The sequence below is a fragment of the Peromyscus maniculatus genome, chromosome 21 (assembly GCF_049852395.1).
Source record: "Peromyscus maniculatus bairdii isolate BWxNUB_F1_BW_parent chromosome 21, HU_Pman_BW_mat_3.1, whole genome shotgun sequence".
Classification (NCBI taxonomy): Eukaryota; Metazoa; Chordata; class Mammalia; order Rodentia; family Cricetidae; genus Peromyscus; species Peromyscus maniculatus.
In genome coordinates this window covers 46672127-46699228 of record NC_134872.1, presented here as the reverse complement: position 1 = coordinate 46699228, position 27102 = coordinate 46672127, and the positions used below count along the sequence as shown (strand labels likewise).

General features: G+C 48.0%; 1 protein-coding gene across 13 annotated transcripts; it reads right to left on the bottom strand.

The window, feature by feature from the left end:
* Positions 1-5337: 5337 nt before the first annotated feature.
* Positions 5338-27026, bottom strand: Nfya (nuclear transcription factor Y subunit alpha). 13 transcript variants are annotated; one of them, XM_076557594.1, is made up of 10 exons: positions 26697-27026; positions 19516-19657; positions 18023-18106; positions 14182-14328; positions 11905-12036; positions 11683-11788; positions 10604-10752; positions 10147-10320; positions 9456-9557; positions 5338-7832 (listed from the first exon to the last, which is right to left on the bottom strand). In XM_076557594.1, exons 2-10 carry the CDS (start codon positions 19588-19590, stop codon positions 7779-7781), a joined length of 1023 nt encoding a protein of 340 aa, XP_076413709.1. In that variant the 5' UTR covers positions 19591-19657; positions 26697-27026; the 3' UTR covers positions 5338-7778. The 13 variants fall into 13 exon arrangements, with proteins under 13 accessions (XP_076413709.1, XP_006996968.1, XP_042122482.1 ...); XM_006996906.4 differs by having other exon boundaries at positions 10604-10770; positions 18020-18106; positions 26697-26875; XM_042266548.2 differs by having other exon boundaries at positions 10604-10770; positions 18020-18103; positions 26697-26855.
* Positions 27027-27102: the final 76 nt, after the last annotated feature.

Genomic DNA, 27102 nt, shown 5'->3' with positions numbered 1-27102 from the left:
CACCAGAACAATCTATTTCCTTTCCTTTCTCCTAAGTTAGTGTCTCCAATCCCTTTAGAACACGGACTCGAGGAGAGTCTGGTGAAAGCTCTGATTACCCTCACCAAATGCTCCTTTTTATTAGCCCAAGTATTGACTGGATGCTTCGAGATTTTTGGTGTTTAATTGTTGTGATATTCATATCTTGGATACATTTTTTTTCACAAGCAGCCATTCCTTTCCCAGCTTTTATGTGGGTGCTGGGGATTTGAACTAGGGTCCTTTGATTTCACAGCAAAGGCTCTTACCTGCTGAAGCATTTCCCTTATTTCCTATCTCCTGGATATGAATCTTGTCCGATGTACACTGGACAAAGAGTTTTCTCCTCCTTCTGGTGCTTTTTTTTCCTTTACTGTGCAGACAACTATGCTTTTTTGACCTGGTTATTTACAATACATATAGTCACACTGAATATCTTCCATTATTCCCTTCCTTTTACAGGCTCTCCACCATTTATAGCCAAGGCCTTCCCCAAATGCTCTTTTGAACACACACACACACACACACACACACACACACACACACACACATACACACACACGGAAACCCATCTGTGAGCTGTGAACAAGAAACCTACTTAGACAGATGAGAAATGGTGTCTAGTTAAGTCTAGTTAGCTGGAAGTCCAAGCCAAAACAGGAGTGTGGCATCCTTCTCCCTAGCACTTGATGTTTCTGAGAAAAGCCCAGGGATTGCTCACCCTCATCTGACTTCTGCATCAGAGCAACCATGCAGATAAATGTGTGGCTTTTGCTGAGGCCTCCAGGCAACAGTGTTCAGAGTAGATGTACCCAGCTTCTCTTTGCTGAGAAGCACAGGGAGGTCACACCCTACTCTGCCAACATTCAATTTTCCTTCCTCCATGAGAGATCAAACTCTACTCTCATGGGGCCACTATAGTCTTTCAAACCCATAAATGTCTCCCAAGCTTCCTGCTTGGAACCCCATATACCATTTTAAGCCATCACTGTCAATTAGGAAACAATTTCTTTTTTTAAAGTTCAGACTAGGGTGATGATTTAGTGGGTCAAGTGCCTGCTGTGACATCGTGGGGACCTGAGTTTGGATCCCCAGCATCCATGTAAAAATCCAGGCATGGAGGCATACACCTGTAACCCTGGCAGAGGGAGGCAGGTGGATGCCAGGAGCTCAGTGGCCAGCCAGTCTAGACTAATCAATAAGCTCCAGTGTCAGTGAGATAGCCTGTCTCAAGAAATAAAGTGGACAGTGATAGAGGAAGACACCTGCACTGACCGATAGCCTTCACAAGCATGCACACACATGTGCACAAGCACCCATAAGCATGTGCACACACTCACAGAGGCTAATTTTTTCAGTTTCTTCTTGCCACATTCAGGTGGTTGGTAGAGCAAGGTGGAAGACCGAGGCCTGGCTGCCGCTCTGCTAAGTGATTTTAGGTTACTCGACAGCAAGAGAGAGAGGATTCTTAGATGAATGTGGGCAGAGCTCCTGGCTAGGACCTAGCTTCACTGTGGCTCTCTATTGCCTTAAGGAGAACCAGGACAATTTGGCTGGGCTTCTCATTTCTCACAGGGGTTGTTAGAAGGTTGCCTCAGGAAACAGGGTTACTGAACTTTTCCAAAAATGTTTGAAAAAAGACACTAGACCAGGTCCAGAGGAAATTCTTCTTCGGAAGTTGAAGGGTTTGTCTAGCCAAGGTTTTTCCTTTGGGCCGCTACCTCACAAAAAAACATGGGGACTTATTAATTATGAAAGCTCAGTCTTAGCTTAGGTTTGTTCCTAACTAGTTCTTATAACTTAAATTAACCCATATCTTTTAATCTACATTCTTTTATGTGGCTCAGTTACCTTTCCTCTGTACTGCCAATCCTGCTTCCTCAACATCTGGCTGGTGACTCCACCTTCTTCCCAGAGTCCTCTCTCTAGAAGCCCCACTTATCTCTCCTGCCTAGCTATTGGCTGTTCAACTTTTTATTGCACCAATCACAGCATCCTCAGAGTGTACGAATATCCCACAACAGCCAATTGTTTGGCCAAGGTGATCTGTCCATGTTGAAACAGACCTAGAGACAGGAGAAGAAGAATGTTGCACATGAGGGTAGGAACGTGGAGAAGTTAGACGTACCATGCTGGCTCTTTGGCTATGACCTGCAAGGTTATGATATGATCAGATTTTCTTCACTGATTTAGGAAAAACAAGGTCTTGGCACCTCTGATAGATTTTATTCAAAGTGAAACACATATTATACACACAACCCATACAGGATTCAGAGGCAGTAGAGAGGGAACTGGAAATAGTGTCTGAATCTTTCTGAGGGTTGGGGCTTTCTTATGTTTAGATGTGGGATGGGTTCCCGCTCTCCCTCTGAATTGGCTATAGTGGGAGTATCCCCAGGGATTGAGTAATCCCTGGCAAAGACAAGGAAGCTGATTGGTTCCTGCCACAGGAGCCCATCAGTGGGAGATTCTTTGGGAGATTCTCTCTCTCTCTCTCTCTCTCTCTCTCTCTCTCTCTCTCTCTCTCTCTCTCTCTCTCACACACACACACACACACACACACACACACACACACACACAGTGTGGGGGGGGCTCCAAGTCATTGTTTTGAAGAACTTGCAAGTTGGCATCTTAAATGTTTAAGTGGAAAGTACACTGACCTACCTGAGCATTTTTCCCAGCATGCCTAGGGGGCTATCTGACTCTTAGCCCCTCAGCTGGGATCACTGTGGTGCCAGAGGGAGCTGAGCTGAGCTGAGCTGAGCTGGAACACAGCTTGTCTATCAGCCATGTCACAGCAGCTCTGTAAGCAGGGACAAGGGAGGAGACAGAGCTACAGAGAAAGCACTCTTCTCTCTCACCACCCAGACATCTGTCTGTGGGCAGCGAAAGAAGGCTCCGAGATGCTGCCACATGTGGGCCAAGACGCAGATGCTCAGCTGGTGGGGAGCACTGAGTTCTCACCAAGCCCTGCATCTCTCCTTCCTAAACGGGTGGTTCCTGCTAGAGAAGACATGGAGGTGGGTGCTGAAGCGCCATCACGTTCTAAAGTGGACTCCTCAAAGTCTAAGTCTGATTCTAAACCAATCCTTAAATGGTGTAGGGAGTGGGTGGGTGGGCTTCCCACACCCAAGCCAACCCTCATGGATTTCTAGAAGCCACTCTAGAGGGACACAGCATTATGTTGGTTCTCCTTGAAATGTAAGAACAATAATTTCTTAAGAAGGGAGTGCCCACAGGAGGAACTTGTCAAATGGCCTTGCTGGAGACACTGGGGCTAGGACCATTGTGGGCCGGGTGACACACCTTGCTGGACTTTTAGCTGTGTATGTCTCTTGCTTTCTATTCATTTATTTCAAGTGTAACTTCCACTTTCTCTCCCCCACGATCTTTCTTGTGTCCTCATGAAGCCACCTCTTTACATGGCTTTGCTGGAGGTCCCAGGGCAGCAGCAGCAGTTGTGTGGGCGTGGCCCATCCTTCCAGGTTCACATCCATGCCTGACTACCTTGCCAAGAATGGCACTGCTCATGAAACGTAGCTTGAGAGTCTGGAAGAACATAAGCACTGTCCCTGGTGGCAGAGGCTTCTACAGCGTTCCAAATGACAAACTTAGCTGCCTTTTCCTTGGGCACTCACTGTGGGCATCCACACAGCAAATCAGCTGCACATGGCTGAGGCCTTTTTTGGCACAACGGTTGTTTTTTTTTTTTTTTTTTTTTTTCCTTACTCATCTTGGAGCCAAGACCCAAAAGAGCAGTCCTTGTTTTAATTTTAAAATTTTACGAGTGTGTATTTCTGTATGTGGATCTGTGAAAATGAGGACATAACCGCAGGGGCCAGAAGAGGATGTAAGATTTTCTGGAGCTGGAGTTACAGGTGATTATGAGGCCACCAACTTGGATGCTGTGATTTGGGTCCTCTGCAAGAGTAGCAAGACCTCTCAGCTGCTGAGCCATGTCTCCCAAGGGCTTTAATGGGAAAACGACTTCACACTTTTAGCCTCATTATAAATTACACTCTGGTGATAGAAAGGGGTTCTCCTAGCAACCTTTAGAGATGTCCCTTAGGGAGCCACAAGCGTACAAAGACCTCCCAGGGCTCTCCTATGACAAACCCGTTCCCTACGGACTGTGCTCCCGCCCTCCGCATGTCCTGTTTTGTGTTTGACTCATTCTGAAATGCCTTTCTTCCTCAAAGCCTGGCGCCCAGCTTGCCTGGAGGGCTCTGAGAAGCAGTCTTCAGGCATCAGCAGGTGCAGTGTGGTGCTGTCTCCCCATGGTGACAACTGTCCCACACAGAAGCACCACAGGGACCCTCCAAATGGAAGCCAGTCTCCCTCTCTGGGAGGGGCGCGGGGGTGAGTAGGTAGGTTTCCCACAGAATCTAATCTGCATCGGCTTTCCAGAAGCCACACACACAGGAGGGCACAGCTACCATGCTGGCTCTCGTCGAAACGTAAGGAGACCACTAGAATCCAGAAGGGAATCAGTATTTTCCTCCCTTATGGCTAGACCAGGCCCCTGGTTCACCTTTGAACTTGAGACAGGTCCTCCTGTCCCCACGTGACTGGAAGCACACCCTAAGCGTTAGACTGAGTTGTTCAACACTGCCAGCACTCTTCCTTGGGAGCTTGGTTTCTGGAAGGACAGGCCTGCTGCATCTCACCTTGAGCTCCCAGGGTCTGCTTTTCCCCGGCTCCTGAGATAAATGGAGAAGCTAGTCTTGATTGTTCAGATTTCTGGAGAATCATAAAGCAGCAATCATACCCGAAGGCTGTGGGTTTTGCAAGCGCATCTGTGTCTACAGAAGCCAGGTCAACCTTGGAATATCATTCCTCAGGTCTGTCCACTTTTTTAAGACAGGGTCTCTTAATGGCTTAGAACTTGCCAAGCAGGCCTGGCTGGCCGCTCAGCCGGCTCCAGGGATTGTCCTGCCTTCATATCCTTACTGTTGAGATTAAGCCAGGGCTGCCCCATGCCTTTTACACATGCTTTCTAGAGCTGAAATGAGGCTCCCATGCTGAGACTGAGATAGCTTCCCAGCCCCAAGCTGTGGATTTTAGTTTGCTCAAAATTTAAGCAGTGTATCTTCATTCCATTTAGGTCTACCACATGGAAAATTGAGGGCTGTTTTGGTGATAAAACATTATGAATGTTTCCAGGCACTGGACATGCAGATTTCTCAGATGTCATCCTTGCTGGGAGTGGGGGTGACCACCTGGCAGGAAGATAGTGAGTTGGAGGCCAGCCTGGGCTACATAGCCAGTTCAGATCTCAAAAAGCAAAACCAAAAACCAAACAAAATAAAGTCAAACCACTTTTTACTATTTTTATAAATTTATTTAAAAAAATTGCAATGACACCAATGATCACCTGTACCCCCCTTGCTGGTGGGGAGACCTACATAGTTGAGACCCAAAGGAAAATCACGACATCATTATCAGGCACCCTGCAGCCAGGGGAGGCTGTTGGTGCGGCGTCTGGACACTGGCGTGCCCCGTTTATTGCCAGTGCAATTCAAATCTACACATTAGCTATCCTGCAACAGAAGTGCTCAGGAAGTACAGAGATGCACCAGACCAGCAGCCCACTCCTCCACTCACTGTGTCTTTGAAGCCATCACTACGATCCCAAGAACAGGTAAAAAGAACTAAGTTAAACAAACAAAAACCCAGAACTCAGCCGCCCCCCAGGCTGTGACGTTGTGCTACAATACCACAAAGAAAGGGTCGTGAGCTAACCGCAGTGCAGGGGCAAATGGAAACCCAAGCATCTGTCTCAAAGGAAATCAAACTCAAATGTGCCTTCCTCAAAATGAAACTCAGCAACGATACGAGGTTAAGCTTATATACAAACTTATGGAGACAAATAAATAACATCTACAATTGCTGGCTTAAGCACTAGACGTTAGGTCTGAGGAATCCCTGACCTTCCCTTAGAATCCTCACCACCACAAAGGTAGAAATTCCTCATGGTTTTCAGTAATATCCGAAAGCTCACGTGAAGAGCCAGAAGTTTCTAGTGAGTTTACTAAAAAAGGATTAGCCCCCTCTGACATCTGGAAGCCAGGAGCAATGGCAAGATTCCTGGGAGCTGGAAGCGATGGCTTACTTCATGCTTCTCCGATTAAACCGCTCTCCACACCTGTGATGTTCCGTTCTAAGGTTAAAATCTTTCCCATCCTCAACACAGAACGAAGTCAAAGAGCCGGTCTTTAGACTTGACTGGTATCTTAACCAACCCCAAGTCTTGGGAATGACTGCACTTGACTCTGACTGCAGAGCAGCAGCCCACTCTTCTCCTCCAGCCTCAGCATCCACAGGAGATTGCGGGCTGGCTGTGTGTGGCTCAGCGGTAGAGTGCTTGTCCAGAAAACACATTTCTGAGGCCCAACTCATCCTGGGAGCTACGGCCCAATTCCTGACCCCGCAGGAATCTTCTTCCCAGTCTGTAGTGGATCCCCACAGCACAGATGCGTGTGCAAACCTTGCTACAAGGCCTACAGAGAAAGGAGAAAACAAGTGGGAACTGGCACCAAAGAGATCAGCTGCCATGGGAAGAACATTCAGCCTCTGGGCAGCACGAGGAGGCGGGGTGAAGAAGCCGAGTCTCTCCTCCACTCCGAGCTCCAGCAGTGTTCCAGTATGCGTCCAGGATGGCCACCTCAACAGTGCTTCTTCGGACACTGGAAGGAGCACACCTCCACCTTCCCTTAGTGCACGGCAGAAGGTGGTCAGCGTGAATGTGAGTGAGTGACGTGCTCTCTTCAGCCTGAGACCCAGGCCTGGCACCCAGCCACTGGGGAATCATGCTCTCTGGCAGCACCCGGGCAGGCAGGACACTTGCTCTCTAGAGGGAAATGCAAAGATCCTTCCCTTCCCTACTCGCTGTCATAAAGCCCATGATTAAAGATCCTAGGTTTGCCTCTGTTGAAGAACCACCGTACACGTCGATACTTCAGCACAGATGTTGTGAAGTTTTGTTCTCTCCTGGGAAAATCTGCTGCAAGGTCCATTTACTCTCTAAACTGTCTTTAAAGTGGCCCAGTACGAATGACAGCCCGGAAGGCCTGTTAACAGGGATGAGCAGACCAGTCAGAGCTAAGTCAGTGATGTACCTTTTAGACAGATCCTCAAGGTCGTCTATCCTTTTATCCTGAGTCCAAAAGATCCTCTCTGGACTTTCTTGGCTGAAGTAAAACCAACCTAACATGTGGGCAGACAGGTTCTTATCACACAGCCAGAGACTGCAGCTCAGTCTGCTGCCCCATGTCTGAACATGAAGCTTCTGTTTCTTGAGAGCCACCTGAGTGCAGTGCATCAGCCAGCCCGACATCCCGCCAGGGGATGGATGCTGGTGACACTCCACAGGAAGGCATGGGCTGCGGCTGCCTTGACTGCAGGCCAAGGTGAGAAGGCTGCTCTCCCTACTCGATGGCTGACTGGCTGGCCTCAGACCACTCAAGAGAAGTGCTGGGTATGGAACGCTGGGCTGGTCAACACCTCCTTGTATCATCCAAATTCACAAAAGGTCAGTGTCACCGCCAGTCTGAAAAAGGTCCTGAATGAAAGGGTGAGACAAAGGCTGGCAACTCCAGTTCCTCAGCCAGCACTGCAGCTGTAATCCTGAGCTAAGCAGTTCCTGTCCTGAGCAAGGGCAGCGTGCAATCATCAGTGTCCCATTGGAAGAGTCGGCCATTTCCAAACAGTGGAAACAGTGGAGAGGAACATGACTCGTCAGCTCTGCCGCCCTCCTGGGGTTAGGAAACTCGGATAATCTGTGCCATGGCTTCTTCATCAGCTTGGTTTGGATCCTACAAAGACAGAACAACAGTCCTTTACGCAGGAGTTTCTGCCTCTTACAACTCACCACCCAGGGAACCCACCCAGCTTTCAAGTAAACCGAAGCTCCAAAATGATCTCTTTTTCCGCACACATGGTTTAAATACAACTCTACCATCAATGAGGGTGGCAGGTCCATCCCCTGAAAGCACTAAGGCCTGGCCTGGCTCCCCATCAAGCTGCATGGTTGATAGAGTTTTGCTTTCATAGCATCCTGACCTGTGCCCACCCTTAACATACTTGCGTGGCTAGGACAAAGACCCGAGCAAGCACCATGACATGCTGTGTTTGGAATCCTATTGGTATTCTACTCCACAGGTAAAGGACTAAGAGGCTACGGAACTTAAGATCCTCTAGTCAGCATGGAGAATAAGGAGAGCCTTTAACACAATGGCCCACAGCTGGCAGCCCCACAGACAGCACCAAAGAACAGAAGGGCTGTCCTGCTGCAGACCACCTTCATGACTGAAGGAAGTGTCAGAGCCCACCCATGGACAGGCCAAGGAAACCCAGGCTGCCTCGAGTAGACCATGAAAGTCTTTACGATCTGATACAGAAGTGCCTGTGGTCAACGGAAGAGGCTGTAAGAATACGGAGGAATTCCACGTGATGACAGTGAAGCCAGCCAACCAAAGGAATTCAGCAACTCATCCAGTACTTGCTGAGTATTTGTTCAGAACTGGATCCTAAGCTAAGCCCAACAAACGCAAGAGAACAAAACCTATTTTGATGTAACTTACACTCTAGTAAGGGAAGCAGTGTGACCCAAACAGAGAACATTTCTTGATGATTTTCATACTTTCAAGTGAAGGAAGAACTTGCAGGAAAAGACAAGAGTAAAAGAGCTCTATCTCGAGATGAGAGCAGGCTAAAGGCCTTTCAGAGCTAACCAGGCCTCAAAGGAAGGGGACAGAAACTGCCTGTTGGTGGCACACACCTGTACTCCCAGCACTTAGAAAACTAGGGCAGGAATACTGCACATTTGAGGCTAGCCTAGGCTATGCAGTGAGAAAAAGATACCCATGCAAAACGATGGAGAAGGAGCATCTGAGCCTGGAGACTGGAAAGACGCGGACCAGGCAGGAGAGAGAGAAATGGGTAAGGGCAGGTGAAAGAGAGCGCAGAGCTAGAAGAGGCGGACAAGCCTACTGGCCGCAGCTATCTGCCGACTGACCTGTCAAGTTACTCACTTCTCAAAGACTCATATTCATTGCAAAAATGGTGACAAGAAGTCACTCCTATCCCATGGCCCTGAGGTCGCCAGTCAGTAAAACAACAACTAAAAGTTTACTGGAGTGCTTAACACAAGACCTGTCATGTAGTAATAAATGTCACCTACTGCTAATAGAGCATGCTAAAAGAAAAGAAAACCTTTCCTTGAAACACAGGAATTGAGAAGAAGGCAATAGAAAACATTTAGAAAAACAAGAAGGGAAAGAAAGGCCACGGGGTGGAACCTTTTAGTGCTTTTAAAAAGAAGGAAGCTAAGCAACGACCCCGCACTCTGTGGAGGACACGTCTCCTTGAATGGAGGACAGCTCGCTGCTGCTGAAGAGAAGGCAGGAAGCAGAGGACGAAGGATTCCACCCCCTTACCTGCATGTGAGGACTATCCTTTTCTTTTGGAGAGAAGAACCGGCCCCCTTCACCTCGCTTCCGTGCCATGGCGTGTCGATGCCGAGACTCGTGGAGGTATTTCTGAAAACAGGAACACCTAACTTGGTGAGAGCTGCCGGTCACCCAGTGCATTCAACTGTTCAAAGTTCCAGACAGTGGCACTCCAAGACAATGAACGGAGGGAAACGTGATGACCGTTATCCCCTTCCCAGCACTGATCCCAGAGGGAGGCGTGCCTGAGCGGTGGCAGGTCAGGAGGAGACACCATCTCTACGCTCTCTGCAGGTATGCTAGACTGGGTCACTGCATGCTGGCTAATGTGATGGCTGGACAGCCTCCTTTGAAGAGAGCACCTCTTTCGTATTCCCTTGGCCCCAGCTCCATAGCCATTACAGACTACAAGTGACAGACAAGCACTGCAGCTGTAGACGAGACGAAGTCCGAGGACAAGTCACCTCTGGACTTCTTTCAGAAGAAAGGGGGAAAGAAAGCCTCTGGCTTATAGCCACTGTGTGTTCTTACAGCAAGCCTGCCTGCCTCCCATTGTTTGGAAGGGACAAGCAAACACCCTACTCAAGACACTCTTACAGGCAGAACAAACGTGCTGCTTCCCGCCTTTCTAGTAAATGTCACCTACTGCTAATAGAGCATGCATACACGGCATACGCACCCTTCTTTCCTTTGGAATTTTCCCTTCGGCCTCTAGCTTGGCCCGCGCTTGTCTCCTCTTAAGGATGCGATGATACTGTTTGGCATTCACATACAGGGGCTCTTCCTCCAGCATCTCCGCTCCAGGTAGAGGGATTCTTTGGATAGCAGGCACAGAGCCAGCTCCAGGCACCATCTGCAGGAACAGAGGCCAGCCCTGTTAGTAGCATGAACACTCAGAATAAACTGCACATTCACACCTCTCTTCTGCTGTATCTCCAGTGTCTAGAATAGGCTGAGACACTGGGAGGCATCAGAATGAATTATGCATCTTGTGAGTGTCGACCACTGTTAGTGCCTGAGATGGAGTTCAACTCCAAGAAGTTCACACCATAAGCAATTTCACAACCTGCAGCTGAGATGGGGAGCCCGTGGAAAGCTCCTGTGCCAGAACACAAATGGGGAACAGCCTTCCTTACCATGACCATTCCTCCCGAGTTGACCACATTGCCCGCCACCGGCAGTGTCACGGTGACAGTCCCTTGTCCACTGCTGGTTGTGTTGGTATTGGCTCCTGTCTGAACGATCTGTGCTCCTGCCAAACTGGCTGCTGGGATGGTGATCATGCCTGAAACAGGGACTGTAACTTTAAGAAAACAAAACAAAAAAACAGGCACACGGAACAGAAAGAAGGGAAGACGGTTAGTCCCGTCCACCTGGCTATCGTATACCCTCCTGGACAGACGCACTGACAAACGCCAGGGAGAAAAGATGCCCTCCCCCACTCCTTTACTCCATTTGCTAAGCAGTCTGTGTAAGTTCCTTTTTGGAAGTGTCTATGAATGGTCTAGGGCCCAATTCTACATACATTATACTTCCACCCCCATACTATACACTCTAACGATGGTATCCAAAGGGCAAGATGATGTGGAGGCCTCCTCACGGCCATTCCCACGGCCAATGCAGCTGCAGCTCTGCTGCTGCTTTTCCGTGGGGAACAACGTGCTGCAGGCAGCCCGAGGACCTGGTCACACTATACGAGCCTTGCCGGGGCTCAGTCCAGCCTGGCTCTCTATGTGACTACCACACAGCTACTCACTCTCTGCATGTAGTACACTGTGAGATCTTGGTCTCAATCGAACCATCATGGTTCTGGCTGAGCAGCCTTTCTGGGTTTAGTTAGCTTCCAAAGCCTGTAAGTAGTCCACTCTGAGCCTGCCTCTTCCCCAGCCTGTCTAGACTCGTGTTCCCTCATCTCCTCCTAGGGCACAGATTCTCTGTATGTGTGTTTACATCGTCTCAGCCAGGTGGAGGCTGAGAAGCCCTCTTGACTCTAAAGTAAACAACTAGATGACTAGATGTAGAGGCCTAGAACTAAACTGCAGCATCAATGGGCTGGTCACTATGGTGACAAGAATTGATAATCCCTGGCCATCTGGTGGAAACCCTGCTGTTGTGTAAATGTGATGTGGACTTCACAACACCTCTGAAGCATTCCCAGGTACACAAAGGCTAGACCTAATGGCAGCAAAGTTCCAGGGCAATAGTGGCAGCTTACCTTGCTGGAGAATTGTGCCATCTGCGTTAACTGGCTGGTACACGATAGTCTGCCCTTCAGCAGTCTGGGCCACTTGCTGTCCCTGGACAGCAATTTGCTGCTGTGTCTGTAGAAAACAATGACATGCTCAACAGATGCCAAAGACCCACCGAGAACCCAAGGACATTTTTGATAGCTTTCGTGCATTCATGTTCTATGTGAATGAGATGGCTTGCTGCTCACCTGAGTCTGGCCGGCGGTGACTGCAGTCTGTGGCTGCTGAATGATGATCTGCTGAGTCTGACCCTGCTGGCCTTGCACCTGCACTGCCTGCCCGCCCTGAATCTGGATCTGACCAGGGGGGACCAACTGTATCTGTGAAAGACAATACACTAAAAGGTTGGCACCAAACCGAGATGACTCCGTTGGTTCCTTATTTTTGTTTTTACTTTTCATTTTTATTTTATGTGTATGGGTATTTTGCATGCATGCATGTATGTATTCACCATGTGCATGCCTGGTGTCCACAGAAGCCAGAAGAGGGAGTTGTATCCTCTGGAAATGGAGTCACAAATGGCTGTGAGCTACCATGTGGGTACTGGAAATCAAATCTGAGTCCTCTGGAGGAATAACTAGTGTTCTTAACTGCTGAGCGCTCTCTCCAGTCTCTCTCCTTTGGTTTCTGCAAATTAGCTGAATAAATTCCTCTAGAGACCAGGAAATATGTGGAGGCACATGCCTTTAAGTCTACAACCTGGGAGGCAGAGGCAAGATGGTCAGGAATACAAGGCCAGTCTTAAAGGACACAGTGAGTTTGAGGCTAGTGTGTGGCCTACTTAAGACCCTAGTCCCAAAATTACAACAGAGTAATAAATGCTCAGAAGAGGACAGGAGTCTTGTCCTAATATCAGCTATCAATTACTGAAAAGCTTGTTTCTGTTTTTCAAACCATCAAATAATATTGAATATTGTTTGGGATATCAACAATTAAAGAATCGGTGTTCATTAAAAAAAAACATTGCTGGAATGGTTATCTTTTTAAAGTACATTTAATTAAAAATACTCAAGTGCTTTATAAACCAATAAAACAACTTTCAAAATATATTCTTTCTAAGTCAAATGTTAAGCTTATGGCAGCCAAGCTTAACATTATGATTAGGTCCTTGAGAGACAGAGATCAGCTGTCAAGATTCCTGATCCACAGAAATTGAAATGTACAATCATCAATTTGATTGAATAAAGAATCATTATGGAAACAAGCCCTAGGCACGTCTGTGGAGGGAGTTTCTAGATTAGACAAACTGAGGTGGGAAAACCTATCCTAACTGCAAGTGGCATCCCGTGAGCTGGGGTCCTGAACTGAGTGAAGAAAGGAGAAAGCGAGCTGACCCACGGCATCCATGACTCCGCCTCCCGGCTGCAGATGCGATGTTCCTGCCATGTCTCCTCCCCATGCTGGGCTGGTGCCCTTAACTAATGTGAGCCAAAAGAAAAGTAACTAATACAAAAGCTTCTTGCTACAACCATGGGAATAGACAACATGCACAGCAGGAGACAGGGGAGGTGAGGGACACCTTGTATTCCTCCTCTTACTCCAGTCCGAAACCCTCACCACCACTCAGCACCGCCATTAATGTCCATCTACCTCTCCCAGACTTCTCCTTTGCTTCCAGGTTTTGGAGCACCAAACCTCACAGAGCAAATAGGGAAGGCATGAGATCCTGTGTGGTACCCGAGCCTAGTTCCTTTCCTTATCTAATTGCCACAGTCACTTGTTAGGAGTATCATCAGAAACTTGACAAGTTTTGAAAGTTTTTCTTTGAAGGCTTCTAACTTGAGGAAAGGTTAAAAAAAAAAGCCTCAACACTCTGCTCAATGTACAGAATCCCACTTCCCTGACTGCTGGATACAAACCTCTAAAGATCCAATGAGAAAGTACTTAGAAAGGCCCCACAACTCAAAATTTCTAGTACTTTATACTCAAGAACACCCCCAACCCAGAAGTCAGGGTGCCCAGCTCCTTAAACAAAGTCATTGCCATGGCCCACCTGAGACCCCCATCTCCCTGCTCAGCAGCTTTGGAAGCGTTCTGTCACTTCCCTGACCCATCTGAGGAGCCCTGCCTGCCTCACACATCCCGCAGCTGGGAGGTTACCTCCAGTTAGGTGCCTTCTACCCACTGAGGCTGTAAAGGACATGCCTAGGACCTCAAGTTCCCACAGCTCTCAGCTGACTGACTGTGGTAGGAGGAAGGGGAAGAGGATCAGGACAGGGCCCCATGTCCTAGAGACGTTCTTCATCTATCTGGTAGGCTGTACACCGCCCAAGTTTTCTTAAGGACTCTCAAGTATAACAATTAAAAGTGTTGGCAGCTGACTAAAGGTGAAGACACCTGACACTGACGGACGACTAGCCTGCATCTGTGTGTGCAAACCTGTACACACATGGATATATATACCACCCATACTTATATCAAACTTCACTGATGTGCAATCTAAGTACTTTTAAAATACCACTTACCTGCTGTAAACCTTGTGTTCCAGACACAGGTACTTGCATGATAGTTTGGCCTTGTCCACCCGGCACAGCCTGGACCATGATGGGTTGGCCAGTTGATGTAATTAGCTGGCCTCCACTGACTTGTACCATTAATGGCTGCCCCTGGACCTAGAATGAAATAAAACACCAACAATGAAACAGCGTAAGACACAGTGGCTTCACCAGACAGTCACTGGTCACTGGAATTGTCTTCCTGCTTGGCAGGAGGGGAGGCAAGACAGACTTTAGTGAAAGTCAGTCATCCCCCACCCCACAGGGTCTTTCTATGTAGTGCTAGCTGGTCTTGAACTCAGAGATCCTCCTGCCGCGGCTTCCCAAGTGCCAGGATGAAAAAGTCAGTCTTTTTACCTCCCCCTCCCCATGTGTTTGTCTGTGTGGAGCTTATGTGCATATGCTGCTGCAGAGGGTGGACTGTCAGATCCCCTGGGAGCCTGAGTTACAGTGATTAAGAGCTGCCACACAGGTGCTGGGAACTGAACTCAGATCCTTTGCAGAAGCAGTATGTGCTCTTAATCACTGAGCCATCTCTGCCACTCCAAGAAAGTTAAGTGTCATGCTCTTCAGATACCTCTGCTATTTTTGATTAAGTGCCAAGTTGGATATCCAAAAGTCAAATATAAGGAGCCTATTGAGAATCTGGAAAATCTCAATAGATGTAAGGTATTTATCACCAAAACCAGGCTGAATTTAAGAAAGCAGTCAAGTCACCAGGTTGTTTGCCTTCTCAAACAGGTACCCAGGAATGGTTTCTGGTACCGACTGGAAGATCGGCAGTGAGGGAGGTAATGGTGGTGGTGAATCCAAGCAGCCCTAACTCTAGCATATGAATAAATAGGAAGAGCTCTGAAAGCTCATGCGAACCTTCCTCCTGGGTTTCACTCAAAAGGGAAACATGAACGTTCTCTTCCACTTGACCCGGAGGAGTCCAGGAATGGTGGCTCCTTAAAGAGTCCACCACTGAAGACTCATGGCCTGGGTGGGCCAGTCATCTCAGCACTCGGGAAGCTGGGGCAGGAGCATGGGCTTGAGGACAGATGGGAGCAGAGTGAGCTCCACATAAGCCTGATGAGACCCTGTCTCAAAATCAAACCAAATCAACTCTCCAGAAATACTTTCCGGTCAGTCTGTGACCACCACAGTCGAGTTCTGCATACTGCATCTTAAATAATTACATAGTTATTTAATTATCAGACGCAATCAAACACTGAAATCAGATAGCTATCATGTGTAAATGATTTCTAATCTTCAAGTCTTCTGCGTCAACAGATCACTCTAGAAAGGAAGTCATCCCAATGTGAAAACTCAGGGAGAATGCCGTCAGAGGCCCAGAGAGAAGTTGCTCTGGAGATGGGGATGAGCAACAGGACAAATCCAAACTCCCACTGTAGACTGACTTTGCTTGAAGGAACTATCTGTAACAGAACAGCTAAATACTTGTTCTCAGTTCCAGCATCAGTCTCCTCCAACAGCATCAGTCAACTGTGCGGACGATGAATTTGTCCTAGATAAGGAGATGGTGAGGCTCTCCTGCTACCACTCACCGCCATCAGAACCATGGCAATAGCCCACCCTCAGGGCTGCCCCTGAGAAACTGTAAAGACTTTATGGCTTATTTGCTCACATTCTCTCCTCTTAATTCTCCACTGAAATCCCCTTTGCTGCACCAATGCTTTTATGCGCTATGTCAGGAAATTTATCAGAAGCCTTACCACGGGAGTAAGAGAAAGAATTACTTAAAATTCTCCTGAAATGCTGAGATTTACAGAGGAAAATTCCCATCATTCCATTTCTTTTCAATGCAATCTGGAGCTCCTGGGGCTGACACAGCTGTGTTGTTACTGTGTGCTGTCAGGATGTGCAGCTCCCTGAGTGAGAGTGGGGGCTAGAGCTGGCACTGGATAGTATCTCCTCCTGCTCGCCACCCTGCTACTCTGAGACAGTCTCCCAGGGCTCCCTGATTTAGGCAGCCAGCCCCGGGGGCTGCCTGTTTCTGTGCCCTAGTGCTGGGGTTACAGGGCAAACCCACATATTTATGTGAGTTCTATAGATCCACACTTAGGTCTCCACACTGCCACAGCACTCATTCCCCAGATTTAAGACACAACAGTTTTCTGGTTATCCACCGCCCCCCCCCCCCCCCCGCCCACCAACACACACTAACATGCTATATATCATGCGATAACGGAGATGAGACTCTGAAGAGCTCACCATGTCTACAACAGATGCTAAGGACTCATGCATGAGACAGAAGCCACACAGGTAAGAGCACGTTACTAACATTCCCATTCCACGGTGGTTAATGACAACCCCAGACACCATTTCATGTATTAACAAGATGAAGCAAGCAGGACAGAAAGCTACTGCGCTCCCTAAGATTCCACCTGTGCAGGAAGACAAACAGAACCCCCTTCTTTTGTCTTAATGTATGTGGAGAACTCGCCACTGTCATCACCAGACACTACTAAGCGCCAGGGTTGGGGCAGGTTGACAGGGTCAAGGCCTTACTGTAGTGGTTCTCAACTTGTGGGTCATGACCCTTATGGGGTCAAATGACCCTTTCACAGGGACCGCCTAAGACTATCAGAAAACAGATTATTTACATCACAACTCATAGTAGTAGCAAAATTAGTTATGAAGTAGCAATGAAATAATTTTATGGTTGGTGGTCACCACAACATGAGGAGCTGTATTAAAGGTCACAGCATTAGGAAGTTGAGAACCACTGGCTTACAGGAAGGGGCGGTTACCTTCAAGAGGATCTCAGCAGCACTCACTAGAAAGTGGGATGCCAGTTTGTCTTTGGAAGCTCAACTAAGTCATTCCAATTCAGTGGAGGATGACAGGGAGGGCAGGCATCTGAATCCTGCCAGTTTCTCAAAACCTTTAGTTCTCAATGGACCCAGAAAAGACCAATGCTGCTACTCTTATTTTTCAAGGATATTTAAATTGATTTAAATTGACCATACATGATTCTGAAGAACAGCACTGGTTAACTCCAGTTCATTTTTTTTTTCCATCTTTGGTTTTTCAAGACAGGGTTTCTCTGTGTAGTTTTGCGTCTTTCCTGAAACTCATTCTGTAGCCCAGGCTGTCCTTGAACTCAAGAGATCCTCCTGCCTCTCACTCAAAGTGCTGGGATTAAAGGCGTGTGCCACCCCCCCAACCCCCACCCCCACCCCCCGTTCTGTTTTTTCTTTTTTTAAAGAGAGCCCAACCTGGTCCCAGATTCAGACTCTCATTCCTCCTGCCTCCATATCCCAAGTGTTGGGACAGGAGGCAGGGACCACCATACCCTATGCTCGACTTAAATATGCCCATCCAAGAGATATGCCATCACCTCAGCAGAGCCCGTAATGAGACAGGAAAGGCCATGCAGTCCTCAGATAAACTTGGCTCAGTGCAATGGCTGTTGGCTGTCAAAGTGCACTTTTAGCAAAAACAAAACACAGTACAGCCAGGCCTCTCCAGGCCACTTCTCTGGTGTAATATAATTCACAAAACTTCACCAAGTGGCTGGACTGGCATCTGAGCACTGAGTAAGCTCTAAAGCCATCTGTAAAATGTCTTCCTGTGGCTTGTTTCCTGGCATTTCTAAAGCAACACACTTAGCACATACTTCTCAGAAAACAGACAGCAGTCACCAGATGTTTTGGCATGGGACACTGGCATGTTGGCCTCAGAGACAGGTTAGCAGCACAAAAGGCATGCGACTTTGCCATTCAACTGGAGATCCAAACACAAACAGCAGCGGACAGGCAATGTTCATGCAGTGCTCACAGAGAATCAGAGAGGGCACCACTACCTGGAGGGTCTGGACTTGCTGGCCTGAGGCGGATGCCACCTGGGCCTCAGTCTGCAACTGGACAGCAGTGACACCACCCTGCTGCTGAGAACAGGAACAGGAAGAGCTTGAAATGTATCAGGATGGAAACGTACAGCTCAAGACCTGAGATCACTTGAGGGAGAATGGGGAGTCTCTGAAAAGCTTCATTCCACACAGGAGCTTTCAAAGGTGTGGACTCCCATCTCCAAGCTGTCATATAGCAAGGCTGTCCCTAGAGTGGGCCTTATAACATACTTCTGTGACTTAACACAACAGGACAATGCAGGCCTTCCTTACTTCCAAACACAGGGATTTTACCCCACTGCTATGCATTTATGGTAAAGATTTCTTCATTTGCTTAGGCTCACAGGAACAAAACCACCAGGTTTTAAAGCCTTGAAATGACCAAGTTTCTGTGGCTTTAACACAGCACCACGGAAGAAGGAACTAGTCATGGTGATCCAAATTTCAGCCTCGAAAGGCTGCTACTCCTGCATCCCCCAAATGAAGACTTATTCCCATCCAAATGACTCGCTGCTTTAGAGGCAACCTTTTCAGAAAGCCATCTGACTTCCTATCCTGGGGAAGTCCTCCCAGGAAGAGACCCACCAAGGCTCTGCCCATGTGAAGGCTCCCAGGCCCATTTGCTAAGGCAGCTGCAGGAAGCTGCTAGTGCTACAGCAGAGTGGACAGGGGGGAGGCTGGGGAGCTACCAAGCTCACTAATCCCCTTTAATGCAGGGCAGCCTCTCTCCTTGACCAGTGGGATGGAACTCATCATCAATACTTCCTTCACCCTCCCTCTAATCTGTCTTAGTGAACCTCTGTTCTAAGGAGAAAACACACCCAGGACAACAGCACTGGCCTGTGAGCAGATAGAAACAATGTCTTTTTTCCAAAGCTGGGGGGGGGGGGGGGGATGGAGAGAAGGTTTGCTTCTATAAACCTAGGTAAAAGCATGGCAAATGTTTTCTGCGCACTAACTCAAACATCTGGTCCACTTCCTTATGGAAGAACTGGCAGCAGGAGCTCCTCTTCAATATGTACTTATTCAGAGCAGCACCCAAAGTATTATTCTAATATTAACTGCAACTGTTCAGAATAAACTCTGGGGTAGAACAGACCAGCAGACTGCCTGAAATCTGACTGTTGTCTATTGTGGTTAAACCTTACTTTATCACAAGTTGGCATAAAACAAAGGGAACAAGTAGACCAAATCCAGAGCAAAGCAGAAAGTGTTCTGGCTTTCTTTTCAATAAGCTACAGAGGGCCAATGTACTTCTCAAGTGTCTTCACAAAGAACAGATGCCAAGTGGCAACACACGGGTTCCCAGTGCAGCACAAGTCATGAGACCCGGGAGGGTCTTGTAAGGTCTGACAGGGCCCAAGCACTTCCCCAGAGTAACCACAAACAAGCCCCCGCTCCGTCACCAGCTCCAGAACTGGGATGGTCAAAGCACACCGGCTCCATACCTGCTGCTGAATCTGGCCAGCCTGCACCACGATCTGCTCTGTGGAACTATTGCTGTTGGTCGTATACTGCTCCATGGCCCCGCCACGTAAGAGTCCTGTGGCTTCACTCTACAGATCCCAGGCAGCTGCCAGCTAGGGAATCCTATTAGAAAGGGAAGGAGAAAACCTAAAGTGAGTCACTCGGCAAAGCTCTCTTAAGACACCATCCTTTATTTTCTAACTATAGGCGATATTACTAAGAAAACCAACAGGAGATGTTTGAGCCAGCCTGGGCTATACAAACCTTCCTCAAAAAGACGAACCAACAGAGCCAACAGAAACATGATATTGTATTTTCACATTTAAAAAATGCCTGTACTTATTTTGTTCCTGGAAACTTACCTTGTGTGTTAGCTATCTCTGTGATGCTGTGACCAAAACCTAACAAGAGGAAAGGAACTGTTTCTTTTGGCTCAGTTTTAGTGGATTTTAGTCTTCCATGTCCTTATACAGGCTGCCACCAGCAGAACGTGGGCCTAGATTAAAGGTGGGTTGTCCTACCTAAAAAGATCTGGATTAAAGGTAAGTCTTCCCACTTCAAATGATTCAATCAACAAAAATACCTCAAAGGTGGGTTTTAGTTAATTCTGGACGTAGTCAAGCTGACACAAGGAATAGCCATCACATAACACTTGCCAAATTTATCTGTTTTTCTTGAAGATTTCATTTTTTATGGCTGTATAAATTCCATTTTGCATATGCAAGGCATTTTTATTATCCATTCTGTTGATGACACATCTAGGTTGGGTCCATTCCCTTGTTACTGTGCAGCGCAGCAGTAACAATGGATGTGCAAGCATCTCTGAGGTAGCACAGACCCTTTGGGTCCATGCCTACAGGTGGTATGGCTGGGTCACGTGGCAGTTCTGTTTAATCTGCTTGAGAAACCTCCACACTCATTTCCACCAACCAGCTGTGTAAATGAGGCTCCTCTCCCCTATATCCTCAACAGGACTGGTGGGTCTTTATTTTCTGGATGACAGCCATTCTGACTTGGGTGAGAAGGAGAGATGGCGTAGTTTTAATTTACATTACCCTGGTGCCTAAGGATAGTGGTCACATTTGAAGATACTGGCCCTCTGTGCTTCTTCTGAGAGCTGTGGAACCTATCTACTGACTGGCAGGTCTAGTCTTCTGGTGGTTAATGTTTGCAGTTCTTGGGGCTAAGGAGGTGGCTCAGTTGGTAAAGTACTTACTTGTCTCATGAGCATGAGGACCTGAGTTTGATCCCAGAATGTCTAGAACTCTGGGTGTGGTGGTGAGTTTATAAGGCCAGGGCTGAGAGGGCAGGGACAACACAGCCCTGGGGCTCTAGTTCAGCCTAATTAGTGAGCCCCACAACAATGAAAGTCCTTGTCTCAAAGGAGGACAGCAACTGAGGATGCGCAGTTGCCTCCAACAAACAACTAATAATTTTGCAGATATTAACCCCTTGTCTAAAGTACGCTAGGAAACTTTCATTCTGCAGGCTATTCACTTTGTTAACTCTTAATTTCACATAACCCCATTTGTCAATGAACACTACTGCCAGTGCCCTTGGCTCCTAGTCAGAAGGTCCTCATGCTTTACTGCCTGCACATCACCCTGGACACACACACCTGATCTTGTCGGATCTCACAAATCAAGCAAGGTTGGGACTCATCAGTCCCCAGTACTTGGATGGAAGACTATTCTTTTCTATGTCTATATCTCAAGTGTTTTCCTCTAGTAGTAACTTAACTCCTGATTAAAAAAAAGAATGAGTAGGTGAACGATGAATTGGCATTTAGTATGGCAGATGCTAATGGTAGACTCTAAGTAGTAGGTACATGGGTATCCATCATAACACTCTTTCAACTTCACTGCCTACAAATTTCTATGCTACAAAGTTGGGGAAAATACTCAATAAAAACAATAATCAGGCACCAAGCAGAGGTGACACACACCTTTAATTCCAGCACTCAGGAGGCTGAAATAGGTGGATCTCTGTGAGTCTCAAGACAGTCAGAGATACACAAGAAACCCCCTCTCAAAAAACCAAGAAATAAAGTAATAATAATCAGACTTATTATCCATAACCAAAACAGACCACTACACCTTTAGTGTGGGTTCTAATGGACTTGCAATGGGAAGATAATGTAAATAGCAACATAACTAAACTTGATTGCTACTTTATTAGCATGGCTTTTACATAATGTATGTAACCTGCCTGGACCACGCTGACCCTCTTTTTTTCTTTACAAATAATCCCCCTTTTTGTCGGTTTTAATCTAGAGTATACGCACGAGAGAACATAGTTGGTGGTTGTCTTTCTGAACATGCCTCCTTTCCCTTACTGCGTTGTTGCGGTTCCATTTGTTCTTAATGCACAATAGTCCATTGAGTACACATCCGTTTACCACTGATGGGCACCTAGACTCCTAACTTGGTGGCTGTGAGGGCACAGCAATGAAATGCAGTGCCTTTAGTATATATGTTAGTTCTGTTCTCTTCAGGTGTAACCCCAGAGCGGTACAGCAGTTTCATGCACTAGTTCTAGTCTTAGGTTTTGGAGAATTTCCACACTGGTGGCTACTCCTGGTGTCAACTTGACTACATCTGGTATTAACTAAAATCAAGCAGCTGGGTACATCTGTGAGGAATTTGTCTAAATTCAATCACCTGAAGTGGGAAGACCCACTTTATACAGGTGGCAGCCTGTATAAAGGACATGGAAGAAGAACACTTCTGCTCTTTCCCTGCTTGCCTTTGCTGGCAAGTTCATTCCTTCCCTGGCATTAACAGCCTACTTCTTCAGGATTCTGGTGTGTATGGAACATCCTGCTTTGAGGACTGAACAACCTCTGGATTCTCGGACTTTCTGTTGGTAGACAGCCAATGGCGGATGAGCTGGATCACAGGGTATAAGCCACCTCTACACACGCACTCTCTTTCAGTTCTATTCCTTGAGAACCCTGACTAATATATGCACCAATTTCCATATACTCTCTATAGTGGTTGAACTAGTTTATATTCCATCCAAGGATATTTAAGAGCTGCTCCCATTCTTGACAGCATTCTGTCTTCTTCTTTCAGTGTGTGGGGGGGTGTTTGAGACAGGGTTTCTCTGCAGAACAGCTGTCCTGGAACTCCCTTTGTAGACCATGCTGGCTTCTGCCTGCCTCTGCCTCCCTGTGTATGTAACACTATTCTCTATTTTCTTAATGACAGCTATTCTGACTTGAGTGAGCATAGTTTTGATTTGTATTTTCCTGGTGGCTCAGTATGTTTTTTTTTTATACATCTACAGGCCATTTGTAATCTTTTGATAACTGTTTATTGTGTAGATTATTTTGGTTTTTTTAATTTCTGAGTTTTTTTCTATATTCTAGATATTAATCACATCAGATGAAAAGTTTACTGATTGTTATACCAGCCTTTGAATGAGTTGATTCTTGGGAGACTCCAGGTACAATAGGGAAAATCAGCCAAACTAGGTGGCTCTACTAGGGAAACCAATGTTTCCCCTTTTAGCTGTGTGTGTGTGTGTGTGTGTGTGTGTGTGTGTGTGTGTGTGTGTAGACAGGGTTTCTTCAAATAGCCCTGATTGTCCTGGAACCCTTTCTATAGACCAGGCTGGCCTCAAACTCAGAGATCCCCCTGCCTTCCAGGTGCTGGGATTAAAGACGTGAACCCACACAGCAGGCCTCATGTTCACACATTTTACCTTATGTCTAACACAAAATGTCTGTCTTGAAACTAATAAAGTTGAGATTACAATATAAACAAGCATGGCACCATTCATATAAACCCTGATATCGGTAGCCTAGACAGGAAGAAAAGATCAGAGTTCCTTGGGCCTGAGAAAGAGAAGGGGAGGCTAACTGGGCAAGCTCCACAAACCTTCTGGGGTGACAAAAGTTCTCATCACTTTCCAGAAGTAGGGACTGTACCCGTGTGGAGAGCTTTAAAAACTCACCAAGATATACACACATACACTGATTACACTTTGATGTGAAAAATAGAGAGTATTAACAGTCTCTGTATTTCAGTACGTCCACTAGCCCCAAGTCCCCTTCCTATAAGGCTTTCTTCTTGGCTAAACGTCCATAAATCTGCATCTTATCAGATTAAAATGTAAAATGGAGCTTGAAGGATGATTAACAAGTAGCACCTAGACTTCGTTAGTTTATCCTGCTGATACAAACGCCTCGCCATGGAAACCCGCTGTACTTGGAAGGGTTTGAAGAGCAGAGGCAGCTCCAAAGGCAGCAGCCATTCTGCATTAGCAAGGGAGCCGTGGCGCTTGCTTCCTGGCTCCAGTGGAGCTGCATGTGCCTGCTTCTGTCAACTGCAGCTAGAACCGCACGTGACCTGACAGGCTGCCCTCCTCAAGTGCTCCTCTGCCCAAGAGGAGGACGAAATTGAGGCTGCTGTATTCAGTCTGTCTAGCTCTTCCACCACATTCTCAATGTTTCTGAAAGTGAGGATAGAAATGAATATGAATGAGAGTGGGTTTATTCTGGTCTCTCATTCTTTCCACAGCACTCCCTGCCCATTTAAAAGGCACAGAAGCAGTTGGCCAGAGCTTAGATTCTAACTTCAAAGAGGCTTTTAAGTCTAAAAGGGAACAAAAATGTCTTCTAGACTCCTAGGAGGAGAACAAAGTAAACACGAGTTTGGAAGATAGGCTTCTCTAGCTGGGGATAAATCAAGGAAACCACCAGGAGGAGGTGTCATGTGAATGACCTGAAGTGTGAGGTCCTGTCTAGGGTGAAGTCCTTCAAAGGGGAAAGTCTCAGGCTGTGACTAGCGAAAGCCAATATGCATTACTTTTTCTTAAAATGCAGAGGCAGATAACAAGTGGAGGCTCTGACCGCCCTGGCGACAGTCACCAGAGGATAACTGCCTTTTGTCAGCAAAAACATTTGGCATTTTCAAGTGGCCAGATACATCCATTTTTAAAACACTAAGGTCAGAACACCCGGTCCAAAGGCAACTCTATTTTTAAAAAAGATTGAACCCGTGCTGACGCTGACCCAGTTACTATTGCAAATGTGAGAACTAAGGCATGCCAGTTAGTTGTCAACTTGACACAAGCCAGGGTTTGGAGATGAGAAAACACCGACTGAGAAAATGCCTCCACTAGACTGGCCTGTGGGCAAACATGTGGGCATCTTCTTGATGAATGTGGGAGGGCCCAAGCCCTTGTGGATGCATCTCCTCTGGGCAGGAGGTCCTGAGTTTGAGCCTTGAGGAGAAAGGCAGCAAAGAGCACCCGCTGAAGCTTGAGTTGTCTGGACTTCCCTTCATGGACTCTAAGCTGGGAAAGGAAATAAACCTCCCCAAGTTGCTTTTGGTGTGGTGCTTGTCACAGCAATAGAACAGGGAACTAGAACATAAGGGAATTAAGAAAACCATTTGTTTTCACAAAGAAAAACTTCCTAAAATGTGAAGCTGTTTCAGCTCAGGAGCACTGGATTAGTTTTCTCAAATCCATCAGATAAGATTTCAGCAAACATTGTCAGGTGGGGGCGGTGGCACACGCCTTTGATCCCAGCAGATAGGCGGATCTCTGTGAGTTCAAGGTCAGCCTGGTCGACAGAGCGAGTTCCAGGAGAGGCTCTAAAGCTACAGAGGAACACTGTCTCGAAAAACAAAATCAAATAAAAAAAATTCAGCAAATGTGACTAAAGAAACCACACCCAGAAAGCGGGCTCCATCTAAATGCTGAGGACAACTGATGTTTGGCCAGAGAAAAATCTCCCCCCACACACACCAATTCAGTTATTATTATGGAGTAGAATCCTTAACTTTTTTTTTTCACCGATAGGGAGAAAATCCACTCTACATCACTTTTAAGCTCCATCAAAGCAGTTTCCAAAAATTCCTTTGTGAGATCTGCAAGGTTTTACACACTGGACTTTCCCGCCTAAACTCTTAGTCCTACTGGCCCTTTCTGCGTCCAACAGCACTATCTGCTGCCTACACATGCTCTCCTCGCCCAGGACATTATCCTCCAACGCCCAATCAAGTGTGCCGATGAAAATTGGCTGGCTTCCTCATGCAAATAGCACTTCCCGCTACTGCACTAGACCTCTACATAACACTAAGCCCCAGGTATTGATTTCTCACGGGCCAATCTCCACAGGGCAGGCGTGGTTCCTACCTCTCCCGCTCGCAGCACTTAGGTGATGCCCGCCAAAGACTACTCAGCACATGGAAGACTTTCTCTCGCTCAAAGGAAAAAAAAAAAAAATCTCGGCATGTAAGTTTTTTTAAACATCTTTTGAAAAAACGTTCACACGGGATTTGGGAAGTGTATTAGAAAACAGACACGAGTGGGCTGAGCCGAGTGGTGCCTAACACTGGCAGCACAAAAGGTTCAAGGCAAGCAGAATCAGAGAGCATGCAAGGCGCAGAGCTCACAGGAGACTCGGATAAAAGAAACGGAGAGATGCGTGCCCCCAGTCATTAAGAATGCACGAGGTTATCAGTCTTGCAAGACCGAGGTTCCAAACACCCAGCGAAAAGAGGAAGAGCGCTTGGGTAGGCTCCAGCACGGAGGTGTGCCGGCATCGCCGGCCGAGCGGGGCGGGAGGAGAGGAAATGACGAGCAGAAAGGGGTGGTAACGGCGCCGGGCCGGAGCCCCGGGATGGCGGGCCGGGAGGAGGGGCGCGGCGGGCGCGCTAACGGCCCCGGGGTGGGTCTTGCAGGCTGCGCTGCGCGTCCCCGCCTGGCCTCGCTTCGGATCTGCCGGCCCGACTGCCTAGGGGCTCCGGGGACACGGGCCTCACCGGGGCCCGGAACGGGGGACACAAGGACAGGTCAGAGGATGAGGCTGGCACGACGCGGGGAGACCGCCACGGTCCGCGGCCGGCCGCTTGGCCAGCTGCCCTCCCGGTACCCGAGCAGCAGGGAGCAGCGGCGCAGCGGCCGCGGGCACCGGGAGCGGATCCGGACTCCGAGGAGCCTGGCCCCGGGGCGCCATCCCTACGCTGGACGGCCCCCGTAGGCCTCCACGGGCTCCGAGCCGGGGCTGCCGGCTCCCCGGCTCCGGCAGCCTCGGCTCGACTCCCGGGCTCGACGGACGCCTGGGCCTCTCCTGAGTGGTCAGCGAGACCCGCCAATCGGGGCGCTGGGGCCGGCTCTGGGCCGCTGGATATTGGCTCCTCATACTCACCGTGCCTCGCTCCCCCGGTTCGCTGCCCGCGCTGATTGGCTCCAGTACCGGACCCCGAAACCCAATCAGAGGCTCCAGCCGCCGCCGCCGCCGCCACTGCCGCTGCCTCGCAAAATGGCGAATCTGAACAAAGGGGAATCGGGCCTCCCTCCAACCGCCTTCGCGCAAGCGCCTTCGAGACCACGCCCCATAACCCCGGCCAAGCTGGCCCCGCCCCCCGGCAGGGGCACTGCGCAGGCGTCCCCGGGGCCACACCCCCTGCCTAGGATTGACGCCGCCTTCCGCCGTGTCTTACGCAGGGAAGGCGCCTTACTGGGCTTCGCAAGCACCGCCCCGAGCCGTACACTACGCAGGCGCTGACACGCCCTTTTTATTTTTTATTTATTTATTTTTTTTTTTTGCCCAC

Bases quoted from the DNA above. Each gene is read 5' to 3' on its own strand.
- Nfya (XM_006996906.4), bottom strand. From the start codon at position 19,590: ATGGAGCAGTATACGACCAACAGCAATAGTTCCACAGAGCAGATCGTG. The intron at 11,789-11,904 runs GTGAGCAGCAAG...TGTTTTCTACAG, and splicing joins TCACCGCCGGCCAGACTCAG to ACACAGCAGCAAATTGCTGT. The intron at 9,558-10,146 runs GTGCGTATGCCG...TCCTGTTTTCAG, and splicing joins AAATTCCAAAGGAAAGAAGG to AAATACCTCCACGAGTCTCG.